Genomic DNA, 27,397 nt, shown 5'->3' with positions numbered 1-27,397 from the left:
GTAATGATATTTTTAGAAAAGGACTCTGTCTCAAAGAAAGAAGGAGAAAGAAAAGGAACAGGGAAAAAAAGCAAAACATGTAATTAAAAACTTCCCCACAAAGAAAACTGAAGTCGGCTGAGGCTATGAATACCCACACAAGAGCAACACATAAACCCTTACACAAAGAGTAACTCAAAGTGAAGCAGAGGCAAAACCAAATCCTAACACTTACAAAACTAGAAGTAAGCTCTAATTTGGGGGTAGACAGAAAGTAATTATGTTACAGATACGAAACAAAAAAAAATGATCCATTAAAAGAAAAATGTAAGTTGATCCCTGTTAACAGTATAAAAACTTCGATATGGCAGAGAGTACCATTGAGAGAATAAAAAAAAAAAAAAAAAAAAAAAAAAAAAAAAAAAAAAAACAGACTGGGCCAAGGCAGTGGATGAGGCCAATACCAAATCCTATATCTAGAACTAGATTTGTACGCAAAGCACATAAAAGACTCTCACACCCAATTACAAGAAAGCAACTGGATTACAAAGTAGCTAGAAGGCTTGAACAGATGCTACAGTAAAGGAGTCATACAAACAGCTACCAGACCCATGAAACTGGGACCCACAACCACAAGTCACCAGGCAAGGAGAGTCTAAACCACAATCAGGATTATCTACTCAGAAGAATGAAAAGGCGGTAATAAAACAAAACACTGAGTACGTGAGGTGGCTGGTCTGGAACTCATATTTGGCTCACGGGAACATCTAGTGGTACAGCTGCTTTGGAAAATCGCTGTCTTAAACTGTTAAGCATACTTACCATGCACCTCAGAATATGAATATTCATAGCAGCATTATTTCATAATAACCGGAAGCTATAAATAGTCCAAATGTCTGTCCCCCAGTGAATGGACACAGAGACGCCTACCGATGCCGCGAAGTGCAGCCCAGCAGGGGAGAGCAGTGGAGCACCAGCAGCTGCTGTGGCACAGATGAGCCTCAACAACCACCTACCGAACAAACGGAGCCACGTGAGACCCTCCGCGTCACAGGACGCCGTCTGTGAGAAATGCCCAGACGGGCAAAGAATCGAGACAGACAGGAGGTCAGTGCTCACTGGACTGGGTTGTAACGGGGTAGACCGCAGATAGGCTTCGGGGTGTGAGCACAGAGGCTCTCTGAGGCTAAGTTGTGTGGGTGGGGACTACAGATCCACTGGGAATCTTCACGGTGGGCTGAGGCCAAAGTCTTTCTTTCCTCTTTCCGTGATCTTTTCATCTCCACGGAGGGCTGCAGTTAGAATGTAAATTGTCCCCCACGGGCTCCTGTGATTGACCACTTGGTCGCCAGCTACTGATGCTGTTTGGAAAGGTTGTAAAACCTTTGTGATGTGTGGCCTGGTTCTGGCCCAAGTCCTCTGCATCCTGCTCTGGCCAACATGGTACAAACTCAGACAGACACACTCTTGCTGCCATGTGGCACACTCATACCATACCCACAGTGATGATGATGGTGATGATGATGATGATGATGATGATGATGGTGATTTTAGATAAATACATGGAACAAAATGTTGAATGGTGAGAGATCCTTCCTTCTTGTGCTCTGCTGCTGTGGGATAGGTACCTGGAGACTAAGCAGACTCTTTGGGGGGGAAATCAACCAACCCTTTCACAGGGATTACATATACATATTTCATAAGAGTAGCAAAACTACAGTTATAAAGCGGCAACAAAATAATTTTATGGTCACTACCACATGAGGAACTGTATTAAAAGCAGCAGCATTAGGAAGGGTGAGAACCTCTGGCCTAGGGGCTCGGGAGCAGGACCAATTTGCTACCTCCCTTCTCACTTCCAGGGGTTACCATGCTTATGCAATTTGTTGGGTATAAAACCAGGATAACAAGTCTAGCTTCCAGCACTGTAGAGGCGGTCATATGGTTCTCTTCAGGAGCATCCACTATCACTTTAAATTAAAATCAAATTATAAAACCACTGGCTTGTCAAGAGTGAAGACCCCACCCTCCTTTCTGCATCAACACCATCCTTGCTCCTGAGGGAATCCTGTACAAATACTTCCAGAATCTTTAGAAAAGGGCCAAACCAATTCCTCCAAATCATCTGGGTTTAGCAGCCCACGATCCTCTTTTCAAAATAGGCTTAGAGTCTTATCTGCTTTTGACACTATGAAAAAAAAAGGCAGGTTTTGCAGCACAACATCAGTCTTCAGAGGTGGGGTTGGGGACAGCCACCTGACTTTGCTACGGACTTTCCACCAGAAGCCCCTGGCAGGTTTGGGTGTTTCCAATAGGCATTATTGGCCACAGATACAGATTGTAGCATTCACTAGAGAGGTAGTAACCATACCCCTATGTACCATATAGACCCAGCCCAGCATCCCAACCAGACCAGCAGGGTTCTCAGCTCAAAGCTTTCCCAGAACAGATGCGAGTGAGGAATAGTTTCACAATATGGTTATACCTGCTGACCTGGCCTCAGATGCTCCATGGATGCTCACCTGGGACAGGATCCTATGGGTACTGTTATTCTTGATTGAGATCTAAAATTGTGGGCAGAGCACTACCTGGGCAGGGGATGTGGACTGTAGCCAGTGAAGAAAGCAAACTGAGCATTAAACAGGCATGTACTCCTCTTGTCCCCTCTCGACTGGATACAATGAGACCAGCTCCCTCTAGTTCCTGTCACTGTTACTTTGCAACCATGATAGACTGTTACCTGAACTCTGAGACCAAATAAACATTTTAAAAGATATGGAATGCTTTAGAAATTTCCATGTCATCCTGTTCAGAAGCCATGTTAGTCCATAAACCATTCCAATTTTAGTATATATACTGCCAAAGAGAAATTAACTGTTAAGTTGCTTTGGTCAGAGCACATTTTAAAACAAATATCAATTTCTGTTTAAAAAATTATCTGTCTATTTTTATTTTTATGTACATTGGTGTTTTGCCTGTATGTATGTCTATATGAAGATGTCATGACACCCTGGTCAGGAGTTACAGTTTTTAGCTGCCATGCAGGTACTGGGAATTGAACCTGGGTCCTTTAGAAGAGCAGACAGTACTCAACCTCTGAGCCATCTCTCCAGCCCTGATCAGAGCATGTTATCAAATGCTGTAGCAAAAATAAGGATCTGGTGAGCTTTAACCTTTCTGTGGTGTTTAAATGGATACTATCCACACACAGTTGGGGCACAGGCCTAGCTCTCAGAAGACACAGGCAGGCAGGTTTCTGTGAATTCAATGCCAGCCTGGTCTACAGGGCAAGTTCCAAGACAGCCAGGAATACACACAGAGACACCCTGTCTATAAACACCAAAAAAGGGGGGTATGAATGGCCCCCAGAAACTCACATATTTGAATGCTTAGCCACTAAGGAGTTGAACTCTTTGAAAGGATTAGAAGGGTGGCTTTGCTGGAGGAAATGTATCACTGGGGGTGGGCTCTGAGGATTCAAAAGCCCATAGCAGACCCAGGCTTGCTCTTTCTCTGCCTGTGGATCAAGATACTCCAGCACCATGTTTGGCGTGCCTGCCACCATGCTCCCTGCCATGGTAGTAATGGACCAGGCTTCTGGAACTGTAGCCAAGCTCCCAATGCTTTCCTTTGTAAGAGGACCCAGACAGGGTCCACAGCAATAGAACACTAACTAAGGAACATATGACTGCCCTGAAGTGTAACAAGGACACGCCCACAGCTGCCCCCCACCTAGCAGTTCATCTTCTTGCTCCCAGTCACCTAGCTAGGACTCTGCCTGGATAGGAATCCTGGGTAGGCAAGGACAAACTCTTCAGATGCTGATCAACAGGAATAGTGGTCCCAGGCTTGCAGGCGAAGCAGCAAGTGCTGCCCTCTAGTGTTACAGTTCTGTTGTAGTCCTTGGGTAATCTTAATTCTCCAGGTCCTCCTAGAAGTCCTGGTTGCTCAGCCCTTGACAGTGACTCCTGTCTGCTAAGGCTGTAGTGGCTCTGGGTGCAGTAGCTGGTGCTGTTTCTACCACTGTTGCCATCACCTTCGATGCCACTCGTCGTCGGGTACTGGTGCTTCTTCCTTCATATTACAAGCTCAGCCCACTCTACTGAAAGCACATAAGAAAAGCACACTCCGGGGAGCCTTTTTATTAAACCTAAGACTGAAATACCAGCGAGGGAGCGCAGGGAGGCTGTCTCTCCTAAGATACCCTGAGCAGTACCAAATAGAGCACAATGCCCATGCAAACAGAGACTTGTGTTTAAACCAATGGCAGAATTGGCTTTTTTTAAAAAAAAATTAATGTTACATTTTATTCCTATCTAGATACACATTGGAACAATATAGGATGTTAATAACTAAAGTAACTGAAAAGGTAAACAGATTTGTTTTATTAAGCTACGAATTCCTTCCTGTTTTTATTAGCTTTGAATATGTTATTGAAAGTGGATATACGAAATTACAAGGAAAGAGAGTTTCATCCTGTCGAAGGCATATTAAGCAACTTATTTTCACCTGCTGCCTACTGTGGTAGATACAATTTGACACACAATTAGCATTACTGAAAGGCAGACCAAGTATCTATAGGCAGACTACAAATGACAGCAAACATGACTTACCTTTCGGCCACTGGCCTCACTGTTTTAAAATACCAAATACCAGGGGGTCTTCATTAAGAAAACAAACAGGCAAACCAAACCAATAATTTAGAAAAAAGAAAGAGTAAGCACAAGAAACACACAAGAGAGAGACACCCATAAAGATACAAAATCAGAAACCATAATACACCAGCAAAGACCAGTAAGACAAAAACAAACAAAGAAAGCAATGTCTATGATAATACCAGTTTGTTATGTCTTCCCAGTCTGCTTGTGGTCATGGGGAATGCCTTTAAGTGTGGTTAATATACCCATGAGACTTCACTGGAGGAAATTATTTTTTCCTTTGCAAGTGAGCGTCAGTTAGGGATAGCTTCTTGGTGATGGCTGGAAGTCTGTATTCACTTCCCCCTCTCAGCACTGAGACCCAATCTGACTTGAAGCTGTGCAGGCCCAGCTTCCTGTGTATCCTGCCACAGTCTCTGTGAGTTCCTCTGACTGCCAGTCCTCTTGTGCCTGGAAGACAGTTTCCTTGATGTCATCTATCCCCTCTGGCTCTCAAAATCTTTGTGTCTCCTCTTCTGCATGGATCCCTGACCTCTGAGGGAAGGGGCTTGATGAAGACAGACCATTCAGGACTGAGTGTTCCAAAGTCTGTCACTCTCTGCACATTGTCCAGTTGTGGGGCTCTGTGTTAGTTCCTGTCTACTGTGTGAGGAAATTTCCCTGATGATGGCTGGGCGAGGCACCGACTGATCTAACAAATCTTTTTACTGCTGCATTCCTTTAGCAGAACAACAGTGTTCGGTTCTCCCTGGGCCTTATATAGTTTCAGTATGACCCCTCAAACGGCCCCTAGTGTAAGCTGTCCCTCCCTGTATCCTGTATCCCCCCTTCCCTCATCTTTCCTCCCCACCTTTACCCATTTTAAGCCTTCTGCCCATGCCTTTCCATAGCTATATATTCTGCTTCCCCTTCTTTGGAAGATCTCCTCCTTCCCCCAGTCCTTTATTCTACATCTAACCCCTCTGTAGCATGCCTATCAAAGGCTTAAAAACGGACATCCACATAAAAAAAGAATATATACAGTATTTGTCTTTTGGGGTCCGGGTTACCTTACTCAGAATATTTTTTTATCTCCAACCATTTATTTGCAAATTTTATAATTTTGGGTTTTTTTTACAGCCAAATAATATTCAATTATGTAGATGTACCACTTTTTTTAATTATCCATTCATCTGCTGATGGGCATCCAGGGTGCTTCTAATTTCTGGCTATTATGAGTAGAGCAGCAATGAGCAAGGATGAGCGAGTGTCTCTGCAGTAGGACGTGGAGTCCTGTGGGTATGTGCCCAAAAGTGGAAGAGACAACTCTTACGCTAGATCTATTCCCTGCCACACCGACTCCCATAGTGGCTGTACAAGTGTGCACCCCCACAAGCAATGAATAAGTGTTCTCCTTTCCCCACATCCTCACCACCATGAGCTGTCCTTTGTTTTATTGATCTTGCCCATTCTGAAATCTCAGAGTAGTTTGGATTTGCGTTTCCTTGATGACTAAGGAGGCAGAACATTTCTTTAGGTAACGTCTCGGTCATTTGTGTTTCACTTGAGACTTTCGTTTAGATACGTACCCCACTTTTGTTTTCTTCTCACCCAGTTCTTTAGTTCTTTGTCTTAGATATTAGCCCTCTCTTGGCGGTGTCATTGGTAAAGATCGTTGCCCATTCTGTAGCCTCTGTTTTGTTCAATCTGTGCCCTATACAGAAGCTTTTCAGTTCCATGAGGGCCCACTTATTGTTGATCTCAGTGCCTGTGCTAACTTCAGAAAGTCTTTCCCTGTGCCAATGAGTCCAGGTATTTCCCACTTTCTCTTCTGTCAGGTTCAGGGTATCATCCGGCTTTATGTTGAGGTCCTTAATCCATGTGGAGTTGAGTTTTGTGCGGGGTGATAAGTATGGATCTATTTGCATTCTTCTACATGCTGAAACCCAGTTTGACCAGCACCATTTGGTGAAGATGTTGTCCTTTTTCCCCTGTGTATTTTTGGTTTGTCAAAAAACAGGTCCCACTGGGCTGGAGAGATGGCTGTTCTTCCAGAGGTCCTAAGTTCAATTCCAGCAACCACATGGTGGCTCGTAATAAGTTATAGTAAAATCTAGTGCCCTCTTCTGGCAAGCAGGCATATATGCAGGTGTGTGTGTGTGTGTGTGTGTGTGTGTATCTTCAGTCTGTTTTATGCCAATACCATTTTATGTCTGTTGGGTTTTTGGTTTTTTTTTTTTTTTTTTTTTTGGAGCTGGGAACCAAACCCAGGGCCTTGCCCACTGAGCTATATCCCTAACCCCCCAATACCATTTTTATTACTGTGGTTTTTACTACTCTGTAGGACAATTTGAGGTGGGGGATGGGATTATTCCAGCAGTTCTTTTATTACTCAGGATTGTTTTAGCTATTTCATGGTTTCCATATGAAGTTGAAAATTGTTTTGATTTCTGTGAAGAACTGTGTTAGAATTTTGAAGGGAATTGCATTGAAAATGTAGATTGCTTTTGGTAGGATGGCCATTTTCACTATATTAATCCTACTGATCCATGAGCATGGGAGATCTTTCCATCTTCTGGTGTCTTCTTCAAACTCTTTCTTCAGTGTCTTAAATATCCTATTACACAATTTCACCTGCTTGATTAAAATTATCAAGGGTTTTGGGATTTGTTTGTTTGTTTGGGGTTTTCTTGTTTCGTTGTTTTGTTTTGCTATTGTAAAAGATACTGTTTCCATGATTTCTTTCTGTCTCTTTGTCATTTGTGTATAGGAAGGCTACTGATTTCTGTGTGTTAACTTTGTATCTTGCTACTTTGCTGAACATGTTTATCCGCTATGGAAGTTTCTGTTGCAGACTTTAGGGTCTTATATGTATAAAATCACATCTGCAAATAAAGATATTTCTTTCTTTCCTATTTGTATCCCTTTGATCTCCTTCTGTTGTCTTACTGCTCTAGCTAAGACTTCAAGTACCTATATTAAATAGGTATGAGGCATGCACATCCTTGTCTTGTTCCCAATTTTAGTGGAAATGCTTGGAGTTCCTCCCCACTTAGGTTGATGTTGGCCCTGAGTTTGCTGTGCATTGCCCTTGTCATATTGAGATATGTGCCTGTATCCTCAGTCTCCCCGGGACTTTTATGAAGGGATGCTGGATGTTGTCAAAGGTCTTTGCTGCAGCTAATCATGTGCTTTTAATCCTTCAGTCTGTCTATATGGTGGGTTACATTTATTGATTTATACTGCTTCCCATCCCTGCATTTCTGGGATGAAGCCTACTACATTGTGGTGAATAGTCTTTTTTACGTGTTCTTGGATTTGGTTGATGTTTTATTAAGCATTTTTTGCTATGTTCATGAAGGAAATTGGTCTGTAATTTTCTTTCTCTGAAGGGTCCTTGTGTGGTTTCAGTATCAGGGTAATTGAGGCCTCATTAAAAAGAATTGGGTAATGTTGCTTCCATTTGTAGTTTTCAGAATAGTTTGAGGAGTATTGATGCTAACTCTTCTTTGAAGGTCTGGTAGAATTCTTCCCTGAATCTACCTGGCCCTGTTTTTGTTTTTGTTGTTGTTGTTGTTGTTGTTGTTGTTGTTGTTTTTATTGGGGGGACTTTTAATTACTGTTTCTATTTACTAAGTGTTATCGATCTTTTAAAAGTGTTTATATGAGTTTGATATAACTTTTGTAGGTTGTGTATATCAAAAAATGTACCAATTTGTTTTAGGTTTTTCCAATTTGATGGATTACAGATTTTTAAAGTATGTCCTTATGAATCTTTAAATTTCTATTGTAATGTCTATTGTTGACCCAGTCTAGTCTCTTGTATGTTTCTTGTATGTCTCTTGTATGTTTCTTGTGTGTCCCTATTTTCATCTCTAATGTTATTAATTCAGATCTTTTCATCTTTTAGTTAATTTGGCTAAGGGCTTATCAAGCTTACTGATTTTCTCAAAGAACCAACTCTTTGTTTCTTGGGTTCTTTGTATTGTTTGTTTTTACTGTTCTTTCTATTTTATTGATTTCAGCCCTAAGATTAATCATTTCTTTTTTAAGATTTATTATAAGTACATTGTTGCTGTCTTCAGACACAGCAGAAGAGGGCATCAGATCTCATTACAGATGCTTGTGAGCCACCATATGTATGGTTGCTGAGATTTGAACTCAGGACCTCTGGAAGAACAGAGCCACTTAACCACTGAGCCATCTCTCCAGCCCAGTTTAATAATTTCTTGATATCTGCTCTTTTGAGTGTTATTTCTTCTTTTTGTCCTACCACTGATATGAGCTCTCTCCTATTTATTAATGTATTTATTGCACTTGCTGTTATGAACTCACCACTGAGAACTGCTTTCGTTGGGTTCCATAGACTTAGTTATGCTGTTTTCATTTTTATTCAATTCTAAAAAGATTTTTAATTTTCTTCTTAATTTCTATCTGGACCCATTTTTCCTTCAGCTCAGTTTCCTTGAGTTTGCACACTTTCTGTCATTGATATCCAGCTTTAATCCCTGGTGGTCAGCTTAGATGCAAACTGTTATTTCAATTTTCTTACATCTGTTGGGACTTGATTTGTTGACCACATATGTGGTCGGTTTTGGAGAAAGTTCCATGGGCTCCTGAGAAAAGGGCAAATCTACTATGAACATTTGATTTATGTCATTTAACTCCAGCATTTCTGCTTAGCTTTTGTCTGGCTGTCTATTGGCAAGAGTTGGGTATGGAAGCCACCCATTACCACTCTGTGAGGGTTAATATGTGAGTTTTAGCTATAGTAATGATTCTTTTTTTTTTAAAGATTTATTTATTTATTATATATAAGTACACTGTAGCTGTCTTCAGACACACCAGAAGAGGGCATCGGATTCCATTACAGATGGTTGTGAGCCACCATGTGGTTACTGGGATTTGAACTCAGGACCTCTGGAACAGCAGTCAGTGCTCTTAGCCGCTGAGCCATCTCTCCAGCCCAGTAATGATTCTTTTACAAACTTGTGTGCTTTTCTTTTTGGTGCATGAATGTTTAGAAATGTGATATCTTCTTGGTGGATTTTTTTATTTTATGAAATAAATCTTATAACCTTCCCTATCTCTTCTGATTAATTCTGATTTAAAGTTTATTTTGTCAGATATTAAAATGGATGCTTCTGCGTGTTTCTTGGGTCCATTTGCTTGGAATACCTTTTTCTATCCTTTACCCTGAGGTGGTGTTTATCCTTGATGGATGCAGCAAAAATATGGATCCTGTTTTCAAATCCAACCTGTATTATCTTGGGGAATTGAGGTCATTAATATTAAAAGTTATCAATGAGCAGTGTTTGCTGTTATTTTGTTGTTACAGTGTGTGGGTTTCCCCCTTCTTTTGACTTTACTACTATGGAATTATTTCTTGTTTTCTTGAGTGTGTTTAACCTCTTCAGACCTCCTAGTGCCTTCTGTAGAGATAGATTGGTAGACAAAAATGGCATAAATTTGATTTTATGATGAAATGGTTGGTTAGTTGGTTTTGTTTATTGTGATTAAAAGTTTCGATGAGCACAGTAGTCTAGGCTGGAATCTGTGGTCCCTTAGAGTCTACAGAACATACTTTCCTTTGACCCTGCTCTCCCCACCCCCAATTCCTATTATTTATAGATTTTCTTCATAGCGTTCTGGATTTCCTGAAGGTTTGGTGCCTGGAATGTTTTAGAATTAACATTTTCTTTGCCTGAGCTATCCAGCTCTTTCACCTTGTCTTTAATGTCTGAGAGTCTCTCTTCCAAGTCGGATTTGGTGACGTTTACCTCTGTAGTTTTTGGTTGACTTCCTGAATTTTCCTCTTCTGCTTTTATTTCTTTTTGGTTTTTTTTTTTTTTTGGTTCTTTTTTTCGGAGCTGGGGACCGAACCCTGGGCCTTGCGCTTCCTAGGCAAGCGCTCTACCACTGAGCTAAATCCCCAACCCCGGAAGAACGCTATCTTGACTGTATTAATGTTTGTATATTTGTAGAGGAACCTAACCCAGGTGAGGAGGGAGGAGAGCCACCTGCAAACAGGCTGCTACAGGCTCTGAGTGAGACAGGCAAGTTTGCAATGGTAGAAAGGAAAGACAGTGAAAACTGTCAACCTGAGTCCTCGCCTGGTGTGACTACAGGGAGTCCCGGGAAGGAAGCATTGGCAGGCCCACAGGAGGAGGGAAGCTGGGTCCACACCAAGGTTCAGTCAAGTCCCTAGAGAACAGAGATCTGGTGAGGGAGAGGCACCTGCAGGCCTCCTTTTTTTGTTTTCTCAAGATAGAATCTCATGTATCCCGGGCTGGTATTCTGAACTTTGGGTCCTCTACTTCCAGAGGTCCAGGTTACAGGCATGAGCCACAACATCCAGTTTATGCAGTACTGGGGCTAGAACCCGGGGTTTTGTGTCTGCTGAGAAAGCACTCTTTCCTAGGAACCATGGCTCCAGGTCCACAGCCTGTGTTCATTTTCAGCACGGCAGGTTTTAATGGTCAAAGCTGGTCCAACGAATACTGAGTTCTGAACCTGAATCCCCAAAAGCACTTCCTACCAGTGGACAAGCTGACGTTGAAAGGAGGTGACACAGTTCTTGGTCCCCTTTACGTATGATGCGCTCCATAAAGCAACAGCCCCCCAGCCCCGGTGTTTCTGAAGCATACAGCGTGTGTATTCTTTGTTCAAAGACAGTTACCATTGGTCTTACAGCTTCTCTGAAAACCAGTATAACAAGCTGAGGGGGCAGAAGTAAACAGAATTGAAAAGAAATAGACAGATTCAAAGTTCAACTTCTTAGATAGCCAAGGAGATGAAAAATAAAACACAGTAAGAATTCTGTTTCACCCGTATAGCACAGGGAACTATCTGACATTATGCACCGACCCTGCTCCAGTGGCATCCACAGACCACCTTTGTTGGTAGCCTCTGACCAGTACCAACTGCTGTGACCATCTCTCTGAAGGGAGTTGCTGCCCCCTCTCCCTAATCTCTATTATCACCAGCCACAGTGATTCTCTACTTGACCACCAGGGGGCAGCGTGCTTCCTCTAGCCTAAGTGAAAATGGTTGCAGGGTAACCACTCAAATTGAAATGGCCTTGGCTGGGGCTGTGCCTTCGGGAGCCAGAACAAGAAGTTGTAGTTGTCTCAGGACATCTATGGGTTGTTCAAAACAGTTGTGATGGTCTACGTGTTTGGCTGTAGGTTTGACCGGCAATCCTTTGGCTCAAGGCATCAGGGGCAGCAAGGGCAGCAAAGGGGAATTCAACAGATGCTAACTGGAGATCCAAATCGCCCCCACCTTCCATGATCTTTACTGACTAACAGGAAGATGAGCATCGGAAGGAGTGCTTACTGTAAGAAACTAAAGGCTTATGTGAGCACTAACCATGACTTGAAGTGTTTTGACAGTGTTTAACTTCTGCCTAAATACCCAGGAAGATGGATTTTTCCCTCTTTATCTGCCTCACACACTCCCACATCAGCCTCCCACACCCATTTCCTGCCTCTCCCTGGCCTGGGCTGAGTGACTCCCTCCACAGTTAGTCAGCTTGTACTGCCAAGTTAGTCCTGCAGTCGGGTTAACAAATCAGATTTATTCCTGACTTTTGTGGTGACTGGGAGAAAAGATGCTGGCATGGTGGGACCCGTTCATTTGGAGGTCTCTCTCCCTGGCCTCTAGATGACATTTCCCTATGCCCTCACACGCTCCATAGCTCTGTGGCAGTGCCCTGGGCTCTTCTTATGAGGACACTAGTCACACTGGATCGGGGCCCACTTATAGATCCACATTTCACTCTGCTGAGGTCTCTAACGGCCTCATTTCCACACAGTGACACGATGAAGAACTGGGGTCAAGACTAATGTGTGAACACAGAATCTGCCCTTGACAGAGTTCCAGCCAGGGACTTTTTCAACTGATGGAGACTTTTCTAATTGCTCAACCCTCACTAGTAAGATCACCTCCCTAGTACTTTCCAGGAACCCTCAAGTCTACCAAAAGTATTTCTTGTTTATTGAGCCACCCCTGCAGGCTGGGCACTTCTGGGGGGGGGGGGTGTGTGCAAACCCTGGTGAACCTCACATGAACCAGCCCATTCCCATTTTCTTGTATGTTTCCCTTCTCTGATCTCACTGAATCCAGCTCCACCCTCTCTTTTCCTTCCTTCTCCCTTTATGAGTCCCAGATGTAGTGACATTTTTAGAATTTTAGTTTCTTTAAACGCACACACACACACACACACACACACACACACGGAGAGAGGAGAGAGAGAGAGAGAGAGAGAGAGAGAGAGAGAGAGAGAGAGAGAATAGTGTAAGACTATTCATTTAAATAAGAATTTCATTTTAATCGCGGGTGTGGGATATGGGGCTACTTCAGATTGTCCCCAGCAGATGACTATGATTTGCCTTGTGCTCTAGCAGGGCGGTGACTTTGCCAGTGGCAGATAATTTCTGTGATTGTGTGACGTGGAACTCTGGAAACTTTTCAGAAGGTATATAAATGCTAGGACCCCAAGAGGCAGGGTGGCTGTTAGTTGTGGTTTGTTAAGTAGTCATGCACAAAGAAGGTGGAGGATGAGGAGGAGGAGGAGGAGGGAGATGAGAAGAGGGAGAGGAAGAGGGAGAGGAAGAGGAGGAAGAAATTAGACATCCTGATGGCAAAGATCAGACTTGCCCCAAGGAACTCGACACCCTTAATCAGCAGGAAGTAGTCTAGCATAACATTGTCCCCCTTCCCCTCTATCCCTTTTTTTTTTCTTTTGTACCTAGTGTAGGGGTGGGAAGGGTGGAAGAAAGAACCCACAAAGTAGCAAGAGACAGCTGTGCCCAGAGACCTAGAGTCCAGGATAAACTTGGCTTCCCCAGACTCCACCCCACCCCAGGCTCAGCCCCATTACAGTAGTTGTTTCAGACTAAGCCTGTACTCAGCCCTCACCAGTCTGGCCTTACTTACTTGTGACAATATGAGCTCATGTCCAATCCATAGCAGCATTCTATACACCCGGCCATCCCTCTTCCCAGCCTCGGACCATGGGATGCTCCTCCATCTACTTTTGCTTTAGCATTATCATTCACTCTTGCTGTCATTCACTTGTGCTTAGCTTTAGCCATCATGAGGGTGTGTCACACTGAGGTCCCTTCTCACTGCTGCTGGCAGCCATTGCTCTCAGTCAGGAAGAGGTGTGAGATGCTCCACTGACTCATGAAATTCACCAATCCATGTGTTCTCTAGTCCTCTGCAGTTCTTTGCTTAATCAAATGACACTGCTGTGGACGTCCTAGCCCAGCAGAGGCACATCTTCAACAGCTGCTCTAAGAAGAACCTAGAGTCATATGCTATAACCACTGAGAGCTGGAGAGATGGCTCAGTGGTTAAGAGCACTGACTGCTCTTCCAGAGGTCCTGGGTTCAATTCCCACAACCATATGGTGGCTCACAACCATCTGTAGTGGGATCCTATGCCCTCTTCTGGTGTGTCTGAAGATAGTGATGGCTTACTTACAAATATACTAAATCATTTTGCCAATCAAATGTCTATAATGTCACATGTGTATTTCTCTCTCTCTCTCTCTCTCTCTCTCTCTCTCTCTCTCTCACACACACACACACACACACACACACACACACACACACACACGGGCAGAGGGAGGGGAGAAGAGAATTAGACATGAAAAATGAGGTTTGCACCCCAGGGAAAAGATTTAGTGAGCTGGTAGATGGTCCTGAGAACAGAGATGAGTAACTCTAAGGAATGACCATTCTGAGTCGGGGAGGGGGCACAGTGAAGGATTGCTAGCAATGTGAGTCCAGATCAGGATGTAAACACGTAATAAAATGACAGAAAAAAAGGCTGGGGAGAGCCTGAGCAGAGGACATAGTCCTCACCAGGCCCAGAGTAAAACCCAGTGTGCACCTAGAAACACGGGAGTGGGAGTTTGAGAAGGGTTTCAGATTTCTTCACTGAAATGGCAGTGGGGCTGGCAGCAGCCTTTTCAACAGCAGCCAGCAAGCAATAGCTTTTAAAATCCTGATAGAAAATTGCTGTCAACAAGGAACTCCGTACCAGTTAAATAGTCATTCAAGAATTAGATGAAAATAAAGAGGGTACATTCGGAAGCTTAAGGAGAATAGCCCAGAAACACTTGCCAAGAGAACAACTCAACAGAGGCGTTTTAGCTGGATAATGAGTGAGCAAGAAAAATGGCAAGATAGGTTCCTACATATAATTAACTACCGAGTACAAAAACCGATTTGATGGGTTTTTAAGGGAAATGAAAACTTAAGACAACAGTGGGACGAAGCAATGGGCTGAGATGGTGCTGTGAGGAAGTATCCAGTGGCTCCCCGAGGTGCCTACAGACACCAGTTCCCTGCAGGCAGGACCCTGTGATTGTCAGCACATGAACATTACACCAACTGTCTCGTTTGCCAGTCAAATGTGTATAACTTAATGTCCAATTTTGGATAAAATTCTATTTTCCTAGTAGCAGGGAAGGTGGTGTGTGTGTGTGTGTGTGTGTGTGTGTGTGTGTGTGTGTGTGTGTGTGTGCACACATATGTGGGCGGGTACATGTACTTGTGTAGAGGTTGAATGCCAACTGTGGGTGTTCTTCCTAAGGAGCTGTCAATCTTGTTTTTTGACACAGGGTCTCATTGGCTTGGAGCTCTCAAAGTGGTTTAGGCTGGCTGGCCAATGAACTTTGGAATCCACTTACCTGTCTCCCAAGAGCAGGAATTACAGGCATACACTGCTGTGCCTGAACTTATAAATGGATTCTGGGGCTCCCATGAGTATGTGGCAAGCATTTCACCGAGAGCCACCAGAAAGGGGCCTCTCTGATGACATGTGTGGCCAGGCAAGAATGACCTGCCTACTCTGTCTCACAGGACCTCTTGACCCCAACCTTTATCCACCTGTAACCAATAGAACACCTGGGGGAAATTCAGCTGCCAGCCCATCTCTGCAGTGTTGATGGGACATCAGGAGACATTTGATCAGAGGGCTACTGGACTCCCACAGCTCTTGAGTTTTTTGTTTTTTTTTTTTTCTTTTTTTTTTTTTTCGGATTTGGGGACCGAACCCAGGGCCTTACGCTTCCTAGGCAAGCGCTTTTAAATCCCCAACCCCTTGTCTTTTTTTTTTTTTTTAAAGATTTATTCATTTATTATATATAAGTACACTGTAGCTGTCTTCAGACACACCAGAAGAGGGCATCAGATCTCTTTTACAGATGGTTGTGAGCCACCATGTGGTTGCTGGGATTTGAACTCAGGACCTCTGGAAGAGCAGCCAGTGCTCTTAACCACTGAGCCATCTCTCCAGCCCTCCTTGTTGTTTTCTTATTTGGGAATCTTTTCTTACAACTTACTCCCATCCCATTTTCAGTTCTAAGGAATCTATTAGTAAATGAATTGAAAATTTTAAATTTATTATTGCATTCATACAAGACAACTTTGTGGAAATGGCTCTCTCCTACCTACGTTCTAAGAATATTCTCATCTTGCTGCTCCGAATAAACCAAATTTGTTTTAGATCTAGACTCCACGTTAGTTCCCTCTTATACCTTCAGTTCAGGCCTGCTTTGCTGCTTCAAAAATATTTAGCAAGATTATATCAATGGGCACGCTAGCCAAGGGTACAATTCAATGTCCAGGCTAGTTCATTTCCGATTGTTTCCCTTAGATATGATCGCGTGTCATGTTGCTCTGTGTGTGACACATTACTCACTAAAAACTGTGGAACCTGCTAAGATCCCAACTTCTGGTCCCCAGAAAGGAGTAACCCATATCACCTCATTGCTCAGGATCCTCTGGGATCCGCAGCAGGGCTTCTATCCCCACCAGATCTGGCTATTAAGGCAGTTTACCATGCTCCAATAATCTCTCTTTTCGGGAGGGATCCCTTTTCTCTAGAGGATGATGTGGTTTAGGGTATACAGACCTGGTTGACCTGCCTCCTAGAATGCCCTGCCCAGCAGGTTTCTACATGGGAAAGGGTAGCCTCCAAGTTTCGACACGGAGAGGGTCTGTGCAGAACCAAGCCCCGCTACAAAAGGGACGCCTCTTTGCAGCAAACCCTGCACCAGCCTAGGAAGCCAAGAGCCAGGCAATGCAGCTACTGCTTCTGCGCAGGCGCCGAGGGCAGCGGTCAGCTCCGGAGGCCTGAAGCCCGAGGGTCCATTGCTCTGGAAGACGATCTGGTCTGCAGAAGCATCGCTCGACCTCCCTCGGGTCCCCAAGCCCTCCCGGAATCCACCAGCCCGTCCTCACAACGTTTCTTTTTGGCCTTGTCGCCCACCTCCAGCGTAAGAGGCGGTAAGCGCACGCGTATTGGAGCCATTCCACCCAAGACCCGCGGCTTGATGCCCTCCGGCCTCCGTACCGCAGCAGCGTCTCCGTGGTGACCGTGTGTGCCGCGCAGCTCGCTCGTTTGTTAGGCGGTGCCTGAGCCTCTCGGAGGCGGGGCAGCCGACGTTTTAGGGCGGAGTCTCAGGTGGGCGGGGAGGAGGAACGAGGCTGGAGGGTGGGATAACTGTTACGTCAATCACCGCTGGCCGGCTGGACTGGATGGGACCCGCCAGGTTGCGGGGCGGGGTCACAAACTAGCGGGCGTAGACTCTGGGGTTGAGGGGACCGCCCCATCGGGCAGTGAAGTGAGTGGTCTCTTGAGGATCCTGTGAACATTGGCCTTTGATGACACGGTGGTGGGAGAGACCATGACTAGGTCCCCCTGTGGCCGTACCTGGGAAGATGGGAGTTGAGACCCAAAAGTCGAACCTCCCTCTAACCCAGCGCATTGTGGAAAGGGAATCACTAGTCCCCTGCCTCCCTCTTGTCCACACATTTTCCACCAACGTCATGTCCACCGATGTAATTTCTACCAATGTAATTTCTGTTGGAGGCAGAATCTTTCCCCCTAATTCCAAAATGTAGAAAAAAGATACAATGAACCACAGACTGTAAAAAGCTTGGAGACCTTAGGGAGACCCACTCCCAGGGCTGTGGGTTTGTGTGGCATATCTCCTGCCAAAACAGACCTAGGCTCCCCATGAATTGTACACCCTTGAGACCAGCTCCTTAACTGGAAAGTTACCTTCTCCTTAAAGGGGAGTGAAACGAGACATGCGTGCCAATCTAGTTGACAGCTGTCCTTAAGCCTATAAGCATTCCAGCCTTCCTCTTTGCTTGGATGGCTTTGAAAGTATACTCTGGCTGAACAAAAGGATCGTTGAACTAAGATGCAAGGTTGTCATTGACCAGTGCCCACCTGGATACCTCTTTGGTCTAGTCTGGGCCAGAGTGGGAGCTGGGGGCTGGCTTCCTGTCCAGTCTTGGATACAAGAAGCAGAGGAATTGGCAGGGTGGAAATAGGAAACTGTCTTACCAGAAGCCTCTCCCCAGTTTGCAGGAGGTTTGCAAACTTAAAAAGTTCCCCCTCTATTTTCACGCTGGATGCTTGTTTTTACTGGTATTTTCCAGTTAAAGATAAACTGTAGTCAGATAGCTGCTTGCTTGTGATCTCAGCACCTTGGGTGCAGGAAGACCAGGAATTAGAAGCTTACCACAGAGAGTCGGAGGCCAATCTGGGCTTCTTGAGCCCCACTTCTCAAATCACAATCATCATTTTCTTCCTCAAACTTCGTGATACAGTGCGAGGAACAAAGAATTTAACCAGTACCTTCTTATGTTCCCGTATTTACAAGTTTAAAAGCTAAATTCATGGTACTGTTGATTTTTTAGCAACTCGAGCTCCTACAGACATGCCCTAGCTATTCTGCCCACCCCACCCCAACCCCAACCCCCCCCCCGGCCCCGTGTGACTTCTGGTTGCTCGGACACACACTGACCTCCCTTGTCTCCAGGTGACTCCATACCAAGAAGGATGAGCAGTGGCCACTGGAAGGCATCAAATGGAGGAGGACACCAGCCCACAAGCCGAGAAGGCTGCTAAAGATCCCAAGGATGCTGCTGCCACCGCCAAGAGCCTCCCTGATTCCTTTTCCAGAGACAATAATCAAGTGGATTTTGAAGGGGTCATCTATTCTTCCTCACCAACTTTAGACCTGAGTCAAAAAGGCCTGCGCCATTTGGGAAAGTTCTTTAAAATTCCCAACCTTCAAGTAAGTCCAGATCCTGGGAGGGTATGATGCACGTGTGTCTGCAGCCAGAAGCAGAATCGGCTTGGCCCTTTGTTCCTTGTGCTAGGAGAGGTGAATTCTAGAAGGAGCAAGGGGTTAACTGGCCTTTCACTGGCCGACCACAACAAAGCAATTGAGATGCGGTGCCAGGCAACAGAGAGGGCTAGGTATCAGGATGGGGCAGCCTTCTCCAACCCGTGGGTTGTGTTTCTCCCTGAGAAAACTGGGTGGAGATCAGTGCCCAAACACCCTGGGTCTCTGATTTAAAACACATGTCCTTCTGAACTCCCCAAACACTCTGAAAACAGTTGGAAACTTTCTCTCATTTTCGTGATGTTACACACTGCTCTCCTTGTGTCAGACTGGCCTTCAGGGCACTCCCTAGTAATGTTGCCTTGTCCCTGTACTTTCTGGAGCAAGCAGCATTGATGGCAGACAGGATAGAGGATGCCCCAGCAGTGCTGGCACTGCCCTGGTGGCACTGAGTGTCCTTAAGTTGCATTCAGCTTCATCTGGAACCTAGAAATAGTACTGCGGTGCATTGTAAGAAGACAGTCAAATACGTAATGACCTCATCAGAGACATCACAGCACTCAGGCAAGCTGTCCATTCACTCTGCCTACGTCTTCTCCAAGGCCTGAGAGGAGCAGGCGCTCTTGCCCTTTTTTGTAGATGAGGTCTTGCTGTGTGGCCCAAACTGGCCTCAGAGTCAACAGTCCCCGTGGCCTTGCCTGGCTGGTTATCATCACCTCTGGGAGTGCATTCTTCATTACAGGGCCCACCTCCTCCCGCTACAGTTATTCAGGTGTCACTAAGGAGTGAAGCTCTCTATTCTCAGGAGTCCAGTCAAGGAGACTGTGCAGTACCCATTGCCTTTACTCAAAGAGGAAGGAGGAAATTCCAAAGTCCTTCAGGTCTAACCCAGACTCCTAACTATCTGAGAAAACAGGCATTGCTATGAATGTATTACTATGCCAAAAAGTCTGTGAGGAAATAACTACCCAGAGCTATTAGACCATTAGGGGTCATGGGCTTCATTTTGCAACAGTGCAGCCATCAGTCCCCAAAGGTATAAATTCCATGCTAGGGACATTGATGCTCAGAAGACATACAAAGAAACCCTGTTCACGCTGGGATCTGGAGGAAGGGCACAGCAGAATGTGCTTTGGTGACTCCAGACAGCGCGGAGCCAGATTTGCCGGGCTCGCTGGGGGAGATGGCGTGTTACCCTCTCTTAGGTTCATTTTCCCGTGTTCAGAAGGAACCCTGGTTTCCAGTCCGAGTGTCAGGATTAGCTTACACAGAGAGGAAAGAGCATGCCTGAGCAGGTTAAAGCCTCCACTCTGAAAAGCCAAGCAGGGCCATGATGGGGTCTTGCATGTGCGTGTCATGTGCCCAGAGACACATATGCATGTATAAGGATGTGTCTCCTCATGTGTTGGAGGGGACATCTGCCACCATATGACTGAAGAAAGCATGTACACATGTGGGAAGGGGGAATGTATCCTCACATGTCTAGAGACACATGTGTATGTATGTGCATGTGTATTCTTATGTGCCTGAGGAACGTATGTGCAGGAGACATGCATTCTCATGTTCTATGTGGGGCGTGTACTCTGTGTATGTGGAAGTATTCATAAGCATCCAGTCAAGGGCACGTGTCCTACCATGCATGCCAGCTGCCTGCCATTCTAATCTCAAAAGACCATGCCGGCTGCCAGCAGGCAGGGACTGATGGTCTCCAAACTGATGTTCTATTTTCATGCTTACAAAACACCATTATTGCAATCAACATTCTTCAAGAACCTGGAAGTCATTTATATCAGGAAGATGGGATCTATAGAGTTGGGAGCAGTGTCACTCTGACAGGGGAAGCTGCCCATGGCTGCTGGAGTAGGAAGGCAGCACAATTGTAATGGCTGATACACTCACACCTACTGTGTGATCTAATGGCTGATACACTCACACTTACTGTGTGATCCTGCCAGGGAAGCCCCATTGGCCCCACTCTACAGGCAAGGACACCCAAGAACAGAGAGGTGCAGGAGCTTACTTAAGATCACACAGCTAAGAGTTTTCAAAACCTAGATTTAAACTCAGGAAGTTTTGCTTTAAGGTCAGCATCCCTGACATCTGATGCTGCCCCCATGGCAAGTGTGAACACGAGTGTAAACGTGCAAAATGATGCTTTGACAGCATATAGCAGCAACATCATGGAAGCATGTTAAACATACTATAATCCAGCTACACCGAGACTATGAAATAACACACTTCTGGCCAGCAAGATGGCTAGGTAGGCATAAGTGCTTGCCAAGTAAGCCTGGTAACCTGAGTTCCATCCCCAGAACCCATGTAAAGGTGGGAGGAAAGAGCTGGATCCACGAAGTTGCCCTTTGATGTTTACACGTGTGCTGATGCATGCATGCTCACCATGCACACATGCAACACAAAATAATAGTAAAATCTCTAACATATACATTATATATGATTCTAAATATAGTATTGTGCATTTCATATATATAATGTACATGTATGTGTGGATACACACATAAATGCACATACACATATAGATAGTATACACACATACATGCATACACACAGATATATATAGTATATTCACACATACACACACACACACATATGTAGCTTTTCCCCTTATCCAGGAGTGCTCAGTAGAAAATTTCAGAAACAAACTCTGTTTTAATAACATGTATGTATTTTTTTGACCATTCTATTGCGTCGTTGGTTATTGTTAACCTCTCGCTGTGCTGGCTTCAGCAGCTACACTTCATCCTGGGAGCACACAGACAGGAAATCAGATTGTCCCAGTGCTGTCTGTGGTTTCAAGCATCCACTGAGGGGTCGTAGAATATTACCCTGGTCAAGTCAGGGCAACACTTCACAGGACTCAGATCAAGCCACATGTATCATGTTCTTGCCTGTGTGGTGGCCTCTTTCTGTGTCATCACAAATCAAGTCACAGCAGAATGTGTCTGTGTTCCCTGTAGCTTTCCCCTCACTGCCAACTGGGAATCATTCAGACCTGGCTCTTCTGCTTGTTCACTGGGTTTGCTGGGTGTGGTATTGGGTGTGGCCAGAAAAAAGGAAAACAGTTTTAGGTTTTAAATCTCTCTGGTTCTTGAGACTACTCTATGTTTGGTTTGATGTGTAGCTGTGGTTGTTTTAGTCCTTTTGGAGACGGTTTTAAATTTCACTGGCTGACAAATTGCCCTCTGTTCTCCTTCTGTGGAAGCAATTACACCTGCAGAGGAATTTGCTCAGCGAGATTCCACAGGATTTCTTCCAGCTGCTGCCCAACCTGACATGGCTGGACCTCCGTTACAACAAGATCAGGGTTCTTCCACCTGGGATTGGCTCTCACAAGTAAGTGTCCTTAGATGTGCAATTAGATTGTCTTGATCTGGGCTGGGCACTTAAGAGGCAGAGGCAGGCAGATGTCTGAGTGTGTGAGGCCAACTTGGTCTACATAATGAGCTGTCATCTCAAAATGTAAAAAGTCCACATGGTTCAGACAGAGCCCAGAGGTGTATGGTCAGCTATCCAAGTCCAGATGGTTTAGACAGCCTTCTCAGGTGCAGCCAACCATGTCATGATGGGCCCTTTGACATTTTCTAGGGCAGCTGATTCCACCTGACCCTGCTGTGGGAGGCTAAGGTCAAAAGTTCACTGCGTATATGAAAAGCCCACCATATATCGCCGTGGGCTGTGGGGAATCCCCCCCCCCCGACTATTGGGGAAGAGTTTTGCCCGCCTTTAGAAAGCTAGAAATCTCTAAGCAAGCAGTGTGGACTGTCCTACCACATTCCTGCCCCTTGGCTTCCCAGGATTTCCTGGAACTCCCAGTTGCAGAGCCCAGTCTAGCCCACCCTCGACACCCAGACTTCCATCCCCTACCCCATCTGCAGGCTCACCATCTCCTTTCTTGGGTTCTCTCTCCATGCCACATGTCCCCCTGTACCAGCATTAGCTCTGACCTTCAGACCCCCATCACCTCATTGGCTGGGACAGAGGGAAAATGGCAGAGAAAAGTTCCCGAAGCAACTGGGGGCTTACCAGGTGTCAGGGACATGGTAGGCAAAGCTGACGAAGGCCTCTGGGGTTTGGGATCTGTGTTCTCAACTTTGAAACTTCTTTTGAAAGAACTAACCAAACGTGGGAGGGTTAGAATTAGGCTTGGCCCCAGATCGCTGCCTAAGGAAGGAAGCTGTAGGGCAAAGGGTAGAAGCAGGAAGAGTTGGCAGGCAGCCAGGGAAGAGGTCCACGCAGGAGGCTTGGCCGAGCTGACCTCAGCTGGGCCTCAGGGGATCTCAGAGCTATTGGGATTGGCATCATGAGGCCAGAAAACAAGAGTCATCCAGGGGTGACCCCAGATCCTGGGTAGGGGGTGTTCCAGCGGTGGTATCACGAGTCCACTGTGTAACAGCCTAAGGTTTGCAGAGGTTATACTGTTTGGGAAAATGTAAATAAAAATGAGAAAAAAAAAAAAAAAAAGCAAGCACTCGGCACAGATGATGGTGAAAGCAAAGGTCCTCGCCTTCAGCGTCCAGCTCAGCAGGAAGCAGCTTGCTTTTGCTGTGTCTGAGCCAGGGGATACTCCGGGAACCCTCCTCTGGTGCTATAGGGACCTTGAGTCCTGCAGGGCAAGCTGTGGATGGACTGACAAGGGGAGGGCATGTGTCTGGCCAGCTAGCTGTTGGTGAAACCTCGGGGATGGATCTCTTGAGTGGATCTCTGGGCTGTTTCCACCCAGTCATGGCTGCCTCTCCAGGCCACCTGGTCCTCTGGGCCCGTATCTTGTGTAGAGTGGCTTTCTTCCTCACAAGGGAACCATCTTCTATGCGGGATATCTGAGTGTTTTCATCCACAAAACATTTTATTGTTAACAGTGGGTCTGGCAAGTAGTTGTTGTCCTGGAGGGTTAAGGTCACATAAACTCTGATGCTGAGGGGCCCACTTCCTGTTTCGACCCCAAAGAGGTGCTCCATCCCCAGATCGGGAATCCTCGGATATTTGATAGGCGAAGCCAGCTGCTTTGTGTTGCTTAAGTTATAATTGAGCCTCTGATTTTACACCCATTATGTCATTAAAATTGAATCCACTTGCTGAAGGGCTGAAACATATTAATTAGAAATTTTAAGTAATTATGGGCTCATTAAAGGCTTTAGAGTTAAAAAAAATAATTAAAAAATAGTATCATCAGAGCCCCCCTCCCCGCCCTCACCATGCGTGGATGTTTGAGCATGGGCACAGGGATTAAGACAGGCCTGCTGATTCGTTCTCCTGAGACTACAAGCTGGCAGATGTGTTTGCAATTAAAGATGGCACCGACGTGACCAGTGAGGACAGCCTGGTACTGTCGGAACACCCAGCCTGACACAGGCTCTTCATCACATGGGTATTGCTATATAAAGCAGAGACCGTCCTGCCTGCATTCAGCTTAACATTTGGTGAATGTTAAGTATCAAATAAAGATTCTTCCAAAAGAAGCCAAGCCAAATGGACTGCAATGGCTCTGGCTCTGGTGCCGGAGAAGCCCACGGCACATTGCTCAGTCTCTTGAGTCACAGTCAGCTGCTCCCACAGAGCTGGCATGTCCTCGCTGGCCGTTCCCTTATGAGCAGATTGAAGGCCGTACAGCAGAGCCCATGAGCTGGGTCAGGAAGGTTGCAGTAATCGACCCCTGGGCACATCACGTTGAGTTTCTTGGGGCGGAAGAAATAGGTCAGCGGTTGAAAGGGCTTTCTGGGGAGCAGACTAGGCTCTCTGTAAAGGCCCTCGTGGACAGTTCTTGACTCAGTAACTCCAGTTTCATGGGATCTGATACGCTCTTCTGGCCTCCATGGGCATATGGTACATGTACATACATGTAGGCCCTAAAAAACATGCACACACATAATTTTCTTTTTCCTTTTTTTCCCCTGGAGCTGAGGACCTCGAACCCAGGGCCTCGCGCTTGCTAGGCAAGCACTCTACCACTGAGCTAAATCACCAACCCCTAATTTTCTTTCAACAGTAATTTTGTCAAAAGAGAGAGAGAGAGAGAGAGAGAGAGAGAGAGAGAGAGAGAGAGAGAGAGAGAGAGGAGTTTATTCGTTATTTCAAATAAAGGAAGACATGGCTTGCATCCCTAATCTTAACCCTGGAGAGGTGGAGGCAGGAGGATTGTTGACAGGTTTAGATCACTCTAATCTGCATAGCAAAGTCTACACCAGCCATTGTATAGAGTGAAACTTTGTCTCCAACAACTAATGGAATTCCTCAGAAAGTAGCATCACAGCGAAGCTAAAGTAGATGCTGAAGTAAGTAAGCCAGGGTGAGCCTCCCTCCTGGGCACTGAGGCTACAGTGTTCTCCATCCAGCAGTCTCCTCTCTGCCTCAGGTTCCACAGGTGGGGTCACACTGTGCCCATCAATACAGAGAAAACAATGGTTTCTGCGTAGTTCAGAGTCTCTGGGTGTAGCTCAGGCCTAGAGTTCTGTGCTTTGCTAGCCCTGGCCTTGAGACAAAGCCTAGCTATCTTCAAATGAACAGCACAGAGCAGGAACAGGCTGTCTCAGAGCTTGTGCCAGATTTTGGCTGAGGGTCCTTGAGAAGTAAAAGGGGAGAGAGTAACAAATTAATAGCAGGTTTGTAAGAATTAAATCTGAAAGACAGAACAGAACAGGTGCCACACTCCTTTTGCCCTCAGACTCTGAGGTGTTTGCTGATGGTGCTGGTGTAGGACTGTGTTAGGACATCTAGGACACAAGAAAAGGAAAATGAGGAGTTTTGGCATATTTTATAGACTGTCATTTAATCTTCTGTTTTCTAAATTGTTTATTTTTTCTTTCTCTTGAAGACATTTGAAAACTTTGCTTTTAGAAAGAAATCCTATCAGAGCGTTACCTGTTGAGCTAGGTGAGTACCACAGCAATAAAATGGAAGGTGGCTTTAAATGCGTTGAAGTTCCAAGGGCTTGCGATGAAGTTGAGAGGCATGGCCAAAAGGATAAGGCAGCAAGGTGTTCAAAGTCCCTCTCGCAGTCTATTCGTTACTCTTCCAGTCACCGTGATAAAACGCTCTGACCAAAACAGCTTACTCGAGAAAAGGCTCACAGTTCAAAGGTTCACAGCAGGCAGGAACCTGAAAGTGTCAGAAAGTGGTGAATTCTGGTGTTCACCCCACTTTCTCCATTTTCTACAGTGCAGGATCCCAGCCCTGGGAATGGCGCTGCCCACAGTGGTGGTGGTGGGGTCTTTCGACTTCATTTAACCTTACCACAATACTGCCACCCTAGGGCATGTCCAGAGGGCTGTCTCCAAGTTCCTTATAGATCTCAGGCCTGTTCTCAGGTAGAGGAGTTAACAGTTACATGTGTTGTCTGTGCCAAGACCAGATTGAGCTTTGCATGTGGTCACAGCCTAACAGAACCTGGCCATACAACTCTGCATGCAGCCATCACATGGCTTTGCCTTCCTGGGGGACCAGTTCACCCTTGAGTCCCAACTGCTTTGTTTCAGTGCCCTCCTCTGGATTTAATCTCAGTTCCCGAGTGGGTGCGGGGGACCATTCACTCCCTCGTGTGCAGTTTCTCTGCTGCAGATGAGGCCGGTCATGTTCTCCTCTACAGCATTAGTTTCTGCTCTCCCTTATCTTGGTCTATTTAGGGTTGCTTTGCTTGTTCCTTTTTCAACTTTGTTGAGTTGGAAGCTTGGGTTTTGGCTTCCGCCCCTCTTTTCTAACATACACTTGAACTGCACTTTATCCTAGACGATGCCTTCACTCCACTCATGGGGTCCAGCTTGTCACTCAGCACAACGGTGTTTTCTGACGTAATTCACCCTTGGGCCACGCTTAAGTTGTTTTCTTCTCTGCTGTGACCAAATACCTGACAAGAACAGCTTGAAGGCAGGAGGATTTGTTTTGGCTTTTGGTAAAGAAGACACGGCAGGGTGCACTGTGACAGGATGACCCATGGTAAAGCAGGGGTGGCAGGGTGCACTGTGACAGGCTGGCCCATGGTAAAGAAGACACGGCAGGGTGCACTGTGACAGGATGACCCATGGTAAAGCAGGTGTGGCAGGGTGCACTGTGACAGGCTGGCCCATGGTAAAGAAGACACGGCAGGGTGCACTGTGACAGGATGACCCATGGTAAAGCAGTGTGGCAGGGTGCACTGTGACAGGCTGGCCCATGGTAAAGAAGACACGGCAGGGTGCACTGTGACAGGATGACCCATGGTAAAGCAGGTGTGGCAGAGTGCACTGTGACAGGCTGGCCCATGGTAAAGCAGGCGTGGCAGGGTGCACTGTGACAGGCTGGCCCATGGTAAAGCAGGCGTGGCAGGGTGCACTGTGACAGGCTGGCCCATGGTAAAGCAGGCGCGGCAGGGTGCACTGTGACAGGCTGGCCCATGGTAAAGCAGGTGTGGCAGGGTGCACTGTGACAGGCTGGCCCATGGTAAAGCAGGTGTGGCAGGGTGCACTGTGACAGGCTGGCCCATGGTAAAGAAGGCACGGCAGGGTGCACTGTGACAGGCTGGCCCATGGTAAAGCAGGGGTGGCAGGGTGCACTGTGACAGGCTGGCCCATGGTAAAGCAGGCGTGGCAGGGTGCACTGTGACAGGCTGGCCCACGGTAAAGCAGGCACAGCAGGG

General features: G+C 45.9%; 1 protein-coding gene across 1 annotated transcript in view; it reads left to right on the top strand.

Annotated features, from left to right (window-relative positions):
• The first annotated feature begins 16,749 nt into the window (after nt 1–16,749).
• The window catches only part of Lrrc27 (leucine rich repeat containing 27), a 30,668-nt gene continuing 20,020 nt past the window's right edge, over nt 16,750–27,397 (top strand). Inside the window, exons 1-4 of the mRNA XM_032892361.1 lie at nt 16,750–16,918; nt 18,466–18,723; nt 21,995–22,125; nt 25,601–25,659. Of these exons, the coding sequence (XP_032748252.1) occupies nt 18,514–18,723; nt 21,995–22,125; nt 25,601–25,659 (400 nt within the window). The 5' untranslated portion in view covers nt 16,750–16,918; nt 18,466–18,513. The remainder of the gene's footprint in view (nt 16,919–18,465; nt 18,724–21,994; nt 22,126–25,600; nt 25,660–27,397) is intronic.

This window comes from Rattus rattus, chromosome 2, assembly GCF_011064425.1.
Source record: "Rattus rattus isolate New Zealand chromosome 2, Rrattus_CSIRO_v1, whole genome shotgun sequence".
NCBI lineage: Eukaryota > Metazoa > Chordata > Mammalia > Rodentia > Muridae > Rattus > Rattus rattus.
This window is presented reverse-complemented; position numbering and strand designations above follow the sequence as displayed.